General features: G+C 36.0%; 1 protein-coding gene across 13 annotated transcripts in view; it reads right to left on the reverse strand.

Annotated features, from left to right (window-relative positions):
* The window catches only part of LOC117328000, a 199,750-nt gene that overhangs the window by 90,899 nt on the left and 94,885 nt on the right, over window positions 1-13,966 (reverse strand). For 12 of the 13 annotated variants that reach the window (XR_004532775.1, XM_033885304.1, XM_033885302.1 and 9 more), the window contains 3 exons: window positions 13,427-13,548; window positions 9,303-9,377; window positions 1,494-2,673 (listed from right to left, as the gene is read on the reverse strand). Coding sequence is in view for 12 of the 13 variants with exons in the window: in XM_033885304.1 (XP_033741195.1) it covers window positions 1,494-2,673; window positions 9,303-9,377; window positions 13,427-13,548 (1,377 nt within the window). In the remaining variant the exon portion in view is untranslated. The remainder of the gene's footprint in view (window positions 1-1,493; window positions 2,674-9,302; window positions 9,378-13,426; window positions 13,549-13,966) is intronic. The other variant, XM_033885296.1, reaches the window with a different exon arrangement.

Here is a 13,966-nt window from a genome sequence, read left to right on the forward strand (position 1 = left end):
AGAGTACCAAGGTCAGAGTACAAAGGTCAGAGTACCAAGGTCAGAGTACAAAGGTCAGCTAGGGTACCAAGGTCAGGGTACCAAGGTTAGAGTACCAAGGTCAGGGTACCAGGTCAGAGTACCAAGGTCAGGGTACCAAGGTCAGAGTACCAAATGTGATTGAAATGTCTGATAACTAATAGAAGACACCTCACCGTTACCACCAACATGTGTCGACCATAACTCAGGATGTTAGTGGACCTCTGATCTTGATATTTAGATTTTTCTTCTGTTGAAACAGATATATCAATTAAACTTGATTCAATATTGCTACTGTGTGAAAAAATCATTAAATTTGTACTGTGATACTAAATATAGACCATCTTTCTGTCTAGAAGGGGCTGCGGTGGCCGAGTGGTTAAGGTGTACCTACACTTTAACACTAGCCCTCCACCACTGGGTTGCGAGTTCGAAACCTACGTGGGGCAGTTGCCAGGTACTGACCCTAGGCCGGTGGTTTTTCTCCGGGTACTCCGGCTTTCCTCCATTTCCAAAACCTGGCACGTCCTTAAATGACCCTGGCTGTTAATAGGACGTTAAACAAAAACAAACAAACAAACAAAATCTGTCTAGAATATTCCACACAGTTGTTCATTAGGTAAACCATTAAACTTGTACTGTGATATACCTATAGACAAGCCCCTGTCCATAGAATATTAGAATTGCATGAGCTGCATATATAAATCTCTAGGATGGTCTCCAGGATATTTCTGATGGGTTCAAACTAAGTGGAGATAATCTATCTCACTTAGGAGTAGGTGGTCAGTCTTTACTGACCCCAAGAGAAGATTGATCATTTGGGTCTGCATAATCAGGAAAATACTTATTGGAATGTATCAGATGTCATAGAAACCCATGGTACTTAACATGTATTGCCAAAAGTTATGAGAATTATCAGTTAAGATCAATCTCAAGAGGTATTTCAACATTTTTCTGTAATAGGATCAGGCCTTTTAAAGCTAGGTGTCATTCTATTGTGATTTAGGATAGGTTTGGTTTAGTTTTGTTTAATGTCCTATCAACAGTTAATAGGATGGCCTCCTCTGTGTGTGAGATGAGGTGAATGTGTATGTTTTGGGAGGCTGGGAAATGCTTGTGTTTGTCTCCTTGTGAAAGTGAAACTTTAGAGTGCTACCTCACTGAAGCGTACAGCTGAAGGCATCTAGCAGTACACCTTACCCAACCACATTACAGGCGAAACAGTTGTACCACTCTGAAAAATGCTAAGTGCTAAGCAGGAGTAGTAACTACAATTTTTATAGACTTTGGTATGTCTCGGCTAGGGTACAAAACCCAAAGCCTTCCTCACTGTGGCGAATGCTCAAATAAACGGCAAAAGTGATTTTCTCTAATATTGTCCCACCAAACCATACATACATCTTGGTATCATCTGTGTTAATTGCTATAAGCCATTTATGTTGCTATGAGACAATTATGTTACTATGACGACGTACCTGTGATGTTGGAGGAGGCCTTGACACTGTCGCTGGACCACACTGAGCCCGCAGTGTCTCCCGTCATCCCACCAATTCCACTGTCGGGATAGCTGTCCCGTCCGTAGCTCTCACGAGCACACTTGTTCCGCAGCCGTAGCTCATTCTCAATGAGGAGTTTAGTTTGTTTCGATTTGGTTGACACAAGTTTGGAGTGGCCCTGGGGTCGGTCCTGACTAGGTGCTATGCTCACACTATGCTGGGCTGCAAATGCTGCCCTGACCTCTGACCTATCGCGTGAGGTAAAACTTTTGGCACGCTTCAACATTTCTGGATCGTCTGTCTTTGGATTTTCACGCAAAACTGGATCGTCATGGAATCCTTGGTCTTTGTTAAGATCTACTTCTTCAGGAGAAACTGGAAGGGACTGTAGCATACGCTTTAACACTGAACTATCAAAGTCAACATTGCACATAGGGTTTACAGGGGTCATGGGGGTCAAAGGCTCTGGGGGAGAGGGCCATTCTGGAGATTCTGAAGAGGAGGTTTTCTGAGACAATGTGCCAGGTTTTACTGCCTGTGGTGACAGAACTGTGACACTATCACCGTGGTTACCACAATAACTCAGACCTTGACACGATTTTGAAGAGTCGCCAACGAACGCTGTTTCCATTCGCACATTTTCACATGTCTTAGAGATCCCCGCCGGTAACGTAGCAGAGGAACACCGCCCTGGTCCTTTCTGACAAGGGGTACATTCATTGTCATACTGGGTCTGATAATACTGTTCTGTGAATTGTATGGCTGATGCAGGTCGGGTGTTCTGTAACAGGTTATCAACTACAAAAGAGACATGGGTTGTGCCCACTGCGGGCATGGATTTCCGATTGTTAACATTGGTTTCAGTTTCATTGGATTTCCTTGCAGGAGCATTGGTAACATTATCGTACACAGATGAACTTGATGGTGGTTTCAGAATCCCAGTTGGTTTAAACAACTGTGCATCTTGTTCTGAGTCGGCTGCTGTCCGAGGAATTGTGGCGGATTTTTCTTTTTTGTCTGGCTGACTGAGGTCTATATCAGCTGTCAGGTGGTCGCATGTGTCAGGGAAGCCAAGCTCAAATGGACTTGACACTGTTCTCTTGTTGTGATGGACTGGTGAGTTGGGAGAGGAAATTGATGTGTCTTTGCCCTTTATCCTCTGAAAAATAAAGCACATATAATCTTTGTAGTGTAATTGGGAAAGACATAAATCTAACATTTAATTACCTAGGACAAACAAGTCTGATCTATATGGCATATGTAACAGACATGCTGTTTCAGTAAAAAAACATGTGGGATATTCAAGAATATTCTCATATTTAAAAGAAATTGATATCTAATACGTATTTCATAAAGAAGGAATGTCTAATAGGGAAGCGATATCTTATATTAAACTAAGATTAAAAAAGTAACAAATATTTACTTGGAAACTCATATCTAATAGGAAACAAATGGATTTCGTAGACATTTAATTACAATATAATATGGCTTCAAAACTAATATCTTGTAGGAAACTATAGAATCAATGGGATATTGGATGATTAATTTCTGGTGCAGGATGGAAATCCTCTTCCGGACTCAAGATGTACAGGTACAAAATGTATATGGTTACAGATATCAGTTAATGTATATGGTTATACAGATATCAGTTTAATGTGTATGGTTACAGATATCAGTTTATGTACATGGTTACAGATATCAGTTTATGTATATGGTTAGATATCAGTTTATGTATATGGTTACATATATCAGTTTATGTATATGGTTACAGATATCAGTTTATGTATATGGTGACAGATATCAGTTTATGTATATGGTTACAGATATCAGTTATGTATGTGTTACAGATATCAGTTTATGTATATGGTTAGATATCACTTTATGTATATGGTTACAGATATCAGTTTATGTATATGGTTACAGATATCAGTTTATGTATATGGTGACAGATATCAGTTTATGTATGTGTTACAGATATCAGTTTATGTATATGGTTACAGATATCAGTTTATGTATATGGTTACAGATATCAGTTTATGTATATGGTTACAGATATCAGTTTATGTATATGGTTACAGATATCAGTTTATGTATGTGTTACATATATCACTTTATGTGTATGGTTACAGATATCAGTTTATGTATGTGTTACATATATCACTTTATGTGTATGGTTACAGATATCAGTTTATGTATATGGTTACAGATATCAGTGTATGTATGTGGTACAGATATCACTTTATGTTAGCTCTTTAGTAGTAAAATGTTCCTTGGTTTCCCAGTGATACAGAGTTTGTTTTTGAATCTGCCCACTATTCACTGATACTACATGTACATCCTCTGGGAGACTCTTCCATTTACTTACTGTTCTTACCAAGTTCTTGTTTGTTATAGTATTTAAAAGGGAAGTATTCTAGTAGGTTGATATATCTAATAGGGAACTAATATCCAAATAATAGGGCATTTAATTCTTAATACTGTATCTTACATTACATTTCTAGGATATATCATATGTAACAATGTAACACCAAATAAACAATGTAACACGTACCAAACAAACAATGTAACACCAAATAAACAATGCAACACCAAATAAACAATGTAACACCAAACAAACAATGTAACACCAAATAAACAATGTAACACCAAATAAACAATGTAACACTAAACAAACAATGTAACACTAAACAAACAATGTAACACCAAACAAACAATGTTACACCAAATAAACAATGTTACACCAAATAAACAATGTAACACCAAATAAACAATGTAACACCAAATAAACAATGTAACACCAATAAACAATGTTACACCAAATAAACAATGTTACACCAAACAAACAATGTAACACCAATTAACAATGTAACACCAAATAAACAATGTAACACCAATAAACAATGTAACACCAATTAACAATGTAACACCAATAAACAATGTAACACCAATAAACAATGTAACACCAATTAACAATGTAACACCAATTAACAATGTAACACCAATTAACAATGTAACACCAATTAACAATGTAACACCAATTAACAATGTAACACCAAATAAACAATGTAACACCAATTAACAATGTAACACCAAATTAACAATGTAACACCAAATAAACAATGTAACACCAAATAAACAATGTAACACCAATTAACAATGTAACACCAATAAACAATGTAACACCAAATAAACAATGTAACACTAAACAAACAATGTAATGCCAAATAAACAATGTAACACCAATTAACAATGTAACACCAATTAACAATGTAACACTAAACAAACAATAATATTTCAATTTCTACTCAAGTTGGACTCAATGAAACTACCAAACTTAATCTGTTTCATTTGCTCATGAATTTGACCAGATTAACACTGATCAGTGCGTATGAATACATGGTTAAAATCCTTCCGTGGAACGATTTCACGTTTTCTACATTGTTGTTATAAACACGGAATAATTATTAAAATTATCAAATTGATAATGTATTCTTGTATTTTATGAAAGGCCAGATATGCTAAATACTTTTATTTTGACAAAATAATGCTGTTTTTAATCCTAAAATTGCGGACTATTTTACTCGACCGACTAGACATGCACAATCCGGAACTCCTCGGGCTTTTCCGCATTTGGACTTGCACATGCTTGGAGACATTAATATCTAGACCGACTTTTTTATTCCAAAAAAAAACAACAATTGAAATATAAGGATTGAATCTTGATTTGGTCGATTTCATGGGGTCATGAATTGAGTTGCTCTTGAGACAAATTCAACATGTTGAATTTGTCTCAAGAGTTCGCAGTTCATGTTGAATTTGTCTCAAGAGCAACTCAATTCATGACCCCATGAAATCGACCTAATCAAGATTCAATTCTTAAATATCTATCTAGAAGTTGATGCACATTTTTGGCTTGAGAACAGATTTTAGCTTTTTTTTGTGATGGTAAAGTAATTGGTCTAAAGCAGGTTACAAATCTACAATATATATCAATATGGTACGAGGGCACCAGTTACAAATCTACAATATATATCAATATGGTACGAGGGCACCAGTTACAAATCTACAATATATATCAATATGGTACCTATGAGGGCACCAGTTACAAATCTACAATATATATCAATATGGTACGAGGGCACCAGTTACAAATCTACAATATATATCAATATGGTACGAGGGCACCAGTTACAAATCTACAATATATATCAATATGGTACGAGGGCACCAGTTACAAATCTACAATATATATCAATATGGTACGAGGGCACCAGTTACAAATCTACAATATATATCAATATGGTACGAGGGCACCAGTTACAAATCTACAATATATATCAATATGGTACGAGGGCACCAGTTACAAATCTACAATATATATCAATATGGTACGAGGGCACCAGTTACAAAGTAATGGCCACGCTCTGAGTTTAAGAAGTATGACTTGAATCCATTTTGTAAAAATTTTCTAATTCCAGATTGGTTTGTTGTTCATTCTTTTGTTTTTAACTGGTTTTGTTACACAACTTTTATTGTCCAAAGGGATCAGTTGACAGGCACACAGTGAGAATATAAGTAAAATAAAGTAGATCATTGTACGCTGATAAAAACCCACAAACTGTTTTATAAATAATGTATGGAGATGAAAAACAAGCAGCCCTACAACAAAAGCTGCATTTATTTATTCCTGACGTAATTTGTGTTAAGGATCGTAAAAGAACGACTTACTGAAGCGCTGAATTGCAATAACAGAAACGATAAAAGTTGAACAGATTTGCATTTTAATTTGTAAAATTATTATGAGGCCTCCCCACTGAGTAACTGCCATTGTTATTTTGCTGCAGCTGAGAAACAATCACATTGTTTTTGTCTAATTTATGTAATTCCACTTCCTTCATCTACACCAGGAGAACGAATAATATTTTCACGTAAATCCCTACACAACTTCATTTCACAAACATGAATTTGAACTTTTGGTCAAATTACCTGCCACAATATTGACAGAAAATAATTGAAAATCATGTTGAGTTTGCAGAAATGGTTTCCAATTTTCACAACACTATTTGCGTGCAGCTTCACGCCCAAATCTTTATTGACAATGCAAACAAGGCTAAATCTCTTGATGCTGATTTTTGTTTTGTTCTGAGAAAGTTCGGATTGGGAAAGAGTAGTAGGTGAGCACTTAAAAAAATACTGAAAAACATAAATTATAACCTTGTTTGGATATTCTAAATACAGGACAGTATACCAATCCGACAGATAGAGCAAGGCGGAGGTAAATTTGAATTTGTAAAGAATTAGATAGACTTTGCATCCTGCTGTATTTGGTAGAAGAGACTGGTAGTTGAGAGTCGAAAATGAAATAAATCTCTTATCTTGTTTTCCTTTGCTTGCTTCAAATTTAGTTAAAGGTTTCATTCATGAGATATGAAAAATTTGGAATAATGCTTTAAATGAAATGGCTTTTACTGTTCCTGTAACAGACTTATCCTGCCGTTTTCTGTGTGAGAGGAAATCCTGTATCGGACCATGAAAAAGTTGAAATGTCAAGTCCACACAACAATGACGACAGACTAAGGAGATAATATGAACTTTTGTTCTCTATTTGGGAATTCTAATTCCTATGTCTGCAGGACTCTGTCACATAAATCACACAATAGTTTCTTTAAGCGGAGAAATAAATCTGTAGTAGGTTTTCCTGTTTTCTATTGATTTTAGCATCCATTTAAGTTGCAAGTTTAGATAGAATGTGGTTATATAAATGTTTATGGGTGACAGCATGAACCGTTCTCAGGCTATGATTGTATAGTTCACCAGTCGGTTCTACTGCCAACTTTGGCCACTGGTTACACCTCCAATGTCTGCCGTCTAAAAAGTCTAGATAGGCTCAAATTCCAACATATTTTCTGCCTTGCGACCATGTTGAAATCTCATTTATTTTCTTCACTAATGATGTATGGTAAAAAACACTGTGAAACATAATTCTGAAGATGATCCCAAAACTGCCTGAAGTAAAATCCTATTAAAACTGTTTGACGGTCTGATGGACATTTACGACATAGGAATCCGGTTAGATGTCAGAAAGTTTTTGAATCATTAGATTTTACTGCAGACTTCCAATGTCTACTCAGGAAATATTCTCCTTCAGTGGTTCCAATAGGCATACATACAAATCTAATGGCAGTGAAGTACCAGAATGTACATATCAAATTCATCCACATAAATACAGTTGTATCTAAGCCAACATAGGCCAATACCAAAGGTTCATGTTCCTGAATGTATAGCACCCGAAGCCAGTAAGGAATACTTGAAAAAATAATTGTAATATTTCAAGACTTTCAGTCAAATAGAATATTGGAATAAACAGATTCACAAGTAAAAGTGTAAAAATAGAGGTCTGAAATGGTACGACTTGTAGTAATTAGCCAGTATGAATTTTGCTCAACAATTACTTGAAAAATATTAAGCGAACCAAATTTTAACATTGCATTTTAGTATAATGATCTTATCTAAAACATAAAGTGTTGTTATTTTGGATATTTATTGAAATTGTTCTGTTTGATTTGTAAAGATATCTTCTTATCAATTTGTTTCTATTAGTTTATCTGATATGTACTGTTCATTCCATTAAAGTAAGATTTTTTATGTGCCAATATTTACCGGGTACTTTAGAAATCTTAATAAGACCAGGTGCAGAATCAATCAACGTTAATATTCTGTAGTTTTAATTTATGATAAAACATCACATTTTGAATATTTAAAAAAAAAAAATTCGTTATAGGGAAAAAACATCATTAAACAAATTGCTGTCACGAAGTTATAATCAATTCCTGATCATTTTGAGTTGCAGGGTCTATAAATTACTTGTAGGTGTTTTACTGGCAGAGAAACTGATTAAAAAATAGTGCATTGCAGCTTTCACACATCAAAATGAGGTTGTCTTGGAAACAGATTGAAGTGCCTCAGCCTGCTAAAAGTTCCGTGTCTGTGAGGAATATACTTCTTTTACATGAGATTACACAGCACGTGATGAACTCACACAATGTGATTTCACTAATAAAGAGACAATTTTACAAATACAATCCTGATTGCCAAGAACCTGTTAACCTTGAATACCACATAAAACCAACATGAAAATCCATCAGGAAAACTTTCAATCTGAAAAAAATTCAATATATGCAAATGGAGACAGAGAGATTCTGAAGTCATTATTTAGCAGGTTAATTAGTGAGGCTTGTCTGTAGCAAACTCATCCATAACTACCCTCAGAGACTGCTGAGAAATTTACATATTTACTTAGTACAGTTTTCTCATCTCAGAAATCTATAGAAAAACTTTGCAAACAAATTACTCAACACTTTTATTTTTAAAAGATAATGTCTAGGGTTTAAGTGATTACAAACTGTGAGCAGTAAATCTACCATGGTAATGACAAACCTATATCATATAACGGAATGTTGTTAGAATATTATTGTCTGTAGGCATTGGTTTTTGAGTCAGACACCAAATTTTAGAAGTTCTAAAAATGCAAACTTTAGTACATGCATGAAAATATCTGTAATGGACACTAAAAAAAGCATTTAAAGATCTATGGCATGTCACCTTAAATAGGTGTTGTGTCATAAAGTAAAATAGTTATACACAAAATGAACACAGTTTCAAAATATACAGGGCAAAAATCATGGGCAAAGCTTTATTTTTCTAAAATTGAATATATACAGTACGTAAATAAAATTTTCCACAAAAACCACGACAGATTTACAGTTTAATTTCCAAATTTGTTCTTACATTTCTTACCTTTGGCGGACTCAGTCGAAGGGAACTTGCTGATGATGCCTTTCGAGAAAATTTCTGAGCTGGATTCTACAAAAAAGTGACAACAAATTTCAAATGGGATTTAACATATACAATTCCCTAAAATGACTTAAGATCTTATGAAAGGTGCCACTATGCAGGTCCAGTCTCAGTCAGTGGTCTATAGCTAAGACATTATTTCCTTAATAACTTTAGATGTAATCAATTTCTTTGATAAACTATAACATAATTTCTATGATATAGCATTTGCTATAATTTCTGTGATACACTATTATTCTGTTTAAATGTAGGTTCCAGATTACTTGTGCTGGTATTGATTTTCATGAAGACCTGTAATAATTTCCATTTTTGTTTCTTACAAAGATACTATCCTTTAAAGTCTTAATACACTTGGAATCATAACTTAGGAATCTCTGACTGTCACCAATATCTGTAGAAAATGTATGTTTATAATGTTACCCAAAACGTATACACTAGGATACAATAGGGTTTCCAAGACCAATTGTGATCAGTTCCAGTGACAGGAGGGTTAGAGAGTATGTAGTATTGAGTGTCCAGTGACAGGAGGGTTAGAGAGTATGTAGTATTGAGTGTTCAGTTCCAGGAGAGTTAGAGAGTATGTAGTATTGAGTGTATGAGGAATTTGCATCTGTTATGTATGTAGTACCCCCTTGGGTGTATTGGTGATGCCCATTGTTGGCAAAGCCAATGCCATCTGTAACCCGCTGCATTTAGTCTAATGAACAAACACAGAGTAAATATTGACAGAAACATCAGTCGGCGACACCATCTCAACAGAAAAATGGAATTCCCAGACAATGCAGCTAAAGAAATGATGAAAAATGTCAATTACCCAACAATTCTTAAGGCAAATGATACGCTCACAAATATGTAGAAGCAAAGCAGCCGAAGAGTCGGTTGTATTCTCTGTACTTCAGCCGTAAACTAACGTCTTATGTTACACAAAGGTCTACTAAGTCCCCGAAGCAGGACATAGCCTTGTATTACTGGGCTTTTACGGGTAAATATCGGGATGTGACAAAGAAGAAAAATCTATAAGTAATTCAAGTTTATTTCTTCATCTGCCGCGACACTGACAAGAGCTGTTATATCATCAAACTAGATTCTGAAGACTTGATTAAATGTTATTCAATTTTCAGAGTGTCAGTATCAGTTTAGGCAAACATTGGGAAAGCAGGGTAAGCCCCTAATCAATCAGATGGTCGAAGGGCTCTGGTGGAGATGGCAATGAAGAGCCAGAAATGGCACGATTCCTTTTTCAATTAAAGCAGATTAACTACAAACTGAGATGTCATATAGGCCCCAGAAAGTGGTGAGAGATAGAGATGGCGGATACTGGGTCAAGTTGCTGTTTACTTTAATATATGCTGTGTACTAATTATTTATAATTGAAGTTTTACTGACAGGCTTATCAGTTACTGACAATATCAAACCAGGTGCCTCCTGCTCTAGATCTATGTTTAAATTTGTTAGTTTCTGAGTTTTTCTTAAAATGTGAAATACACTTTAGAGGTGCAATTTGACTCTGATACATACAGCAATGTTATCGTGCCAGAGGACACCCCGACCTTGAAATGACTTACTAAGACGTCACACACTCAGAACCTCCTACACATGTTCAGTTTGATAGCCAATATATTTTAAGATGGAAATGGGAAAAAAATGTAGCCAAGATAAATTTCACCCATATATCAAACCCCTCATTCTCAATCTAGTGGCAGCGATAGTGGCTTCTTCTGAGTTACACCCAAGGAACAAGTGGTGTTTAACAGCTACACCAACAGTAGGCTTTCATCCCAGTAGTCACCTCCCAGTACAGCTATCTCAGTCAAAACAACACCAGACAGCAGTAAACTCTCTTCTTTATAAGTACAGAAGCACTTTAATAATACCTGGCAGCATCTAAATATCAATATAAAGTACCTATAACACTGGGGGAGACTCCACCCTTCCTAGCTGGACATTATTACTGATGGAGTTTACTATGTGGTCTAAACATTGTTCATGTTTCTTGGCAGATTATTATCATAAGAAAGCTCCTTGTTTAAAGCTAATGTAATCATCAAAGAAACAATAAAACCAACTTCACTTCAGTATCTAAACACTTCCAGTGAAGACACAATCTTCATGATATTCAGAAACTGTGATCTTCTGAATTCTAAGATAATCTACAGGCTGGGCTGATCAAGGAACATCTAGTTATGGCCACCATTATAGAGCTGATCAAACCATCATTATAGAGCTGATCAAGGAACATCTAGTAATGGCCATCATTATAGAGCTGATCAAGGAACATCTAGTAACGGCCATCATTATAGGGCTGATCGAGGAACATCTAGTAACGACCATCAATATTGAGCTGATCGAGGAACATCTAGTAAGGACCATCAATATTGAGCTGATCAAGGAACATCTAGTAATGGCCATCAATATTAAGCTGATCAAGGAACATCTAGTAACGGCCATCAATATTGAGCTGATCAAGGAACATCTAGTAACGGCCATCATTATAGGGCTGATCAAGGAACATCTAGTAACGGCCATCATTATTGAGCTGATCAAGGAACATCTAGTAACGGCCATCATTATAGAGCTGATTGAGGAACATCTAGTAATGGCCATCAATATTGAGCTGACAATTAAGGTACATCTAGTAACGGCCATCATTATAGATCTAATCAAGGATCATATAGTAATGGTCATCATAATAAGGGCAGATTAAAAATATCTGGTGACTGGGTACTTTATAGGTTTCATGCTAAAATAAGTACTTTCATTATATATTATAAGGAATAAAATGATCGGACACAAAACAACAGACAGGTGTAACTGGTCACCTGTCTGAGATCTGTGTCTACCTGACATCTAATGGCATACTATCTGACCACTTTGTTTAACAGCAACAGAAGGCCAGAGACTTACCTTTCTTCTGAAAAAAATAAACCTATATAGGTCCATAGTCACATATACACCAGTGTACAGCCAGATTGTTAACTTTGGTTTATCACTAATACTTCATGCATAGTACTAAACTGACATCAAACTTTCTCCTGGGAATATCCCTCAGGTGACTTCATTGTATGTGAAATACATGTGAGAATTACAGGTATGGGAAAGAGGGAAGGTGAGAGGGGGGGGAGGGAAGGTGAGAGGGGGGTAGCAGGAAGACATGATGTATATCACTGTACCTGTAGGGAGTTTGTACCTGGTAACCTTTAACTCCATCCTACAGGTGAGAACTAGGGGAATGTGTGGGACTCGACACCTTACAGGTGTTGTAAATGATTACCTCAAATATCTCTCCAGTGTATGTCAATAATAACTCTATTGGAGAGATCAGTAGAACCTACCCTGTTTATATCCTGAATTCCAAAGCCTACAACTCTGTAGCCAATACACCTAGCCCTGTGGGACATCCAAACTTGACATGTGCCCTTTCTATAAATAAATGTATTAGGCTACATATATAATCTACCATTATAGTCCCCGGTCTATATTTAAGGCATTATTCAGCGGATTACTATGTAAATATGCAAGATCATGATAATTTGTTGTGACAATTAAAGCTAACGTTACATTATTAATTGATACTGGGGGACTGTTTAGACAATAAACAGTAGCAATGTCTGTAACCTACACATATCTAAATACGGTGCCTAGTCCTCTTATGGTCGAGTCAATCTAGCCACCTTCCAATATTTACACACATAACAGGAGGTGAGTTATCTCCCCTGGGACATGAGGTGCCTGATTTAGGATCGTTATCCTTGGTATTTTCTTACATCTTAGCTGACAGGGTATTAGGAATACAGCAGGATTAACAACAAAATAATCAAAAATTTATGATGCCACGGTACAAAAAATTAACAAATAACGCTCATCTATTTATGAGAAATATAGAGGTCTATATTTCACTTGGTCAAAAGAGTTGAAATACATTTCCACTAAAATATATTTTTTTTATATATAAACATATCCTGAGAATTTCTGACAATAGAAATATTATAAATAGGAAGACTTTAAACTAACAACACAACAATGAATTTATCACAAAAACAAAGTAGTAAACAACTTACTGTGCAGCAGTCCCGGAAACGCTTAGCATCTGATGGTGTAGTGAAATTGAGGCCCCACTCGACTTTGGCCGCAGAATCACGCCAATGGACAAAGCTCTCAGTGGCTGGACATATTATTGTTCCTGAAAAGACACCGCAGATCAATGAACATTGACCAGTACACAAAGACTATCCCTTCTATACACAGAGACAGCAGACGGATAGCACACAACAAATTATCTCTATTTGATTTTGACTAAAGTTGCTCCGTATGAGTTGTGTAATATATGTTACCATTCGTTGACGGAGTGTGTACACAGAAGATCGATCCTGGTCAGCCAAGCATACACAATCCACAGTGGCCTATTGATTTTAGCCAGCTGTTTCAGACTAACATTTTCCTCTAAAACATGAGTTGGGGTGTTAAATTGTCAGCTATAGCATTGGAATCCATTGTGACAACAGTCGGGGCACAAGTCATTGTTATCGTCACTCTATAGGCCGAGGATCGGTTTGGAACAAAAGCTTCTAGTAATACCACATCAAGTGCACATTCCATCA

This window comes from Pecten maximus, chromosome 5 (genome assembly GCF_902652985.1).
Source record: "Pecten maximus chromosome 5, xPecMax1.1, whole genome shotgun sequence".
Lineage (NCBI taxonomy): Eukaryota > Metazoa > Mollusca > Bivalvia > Pectinida > Pectinidae > Pecten > Pecten maximus.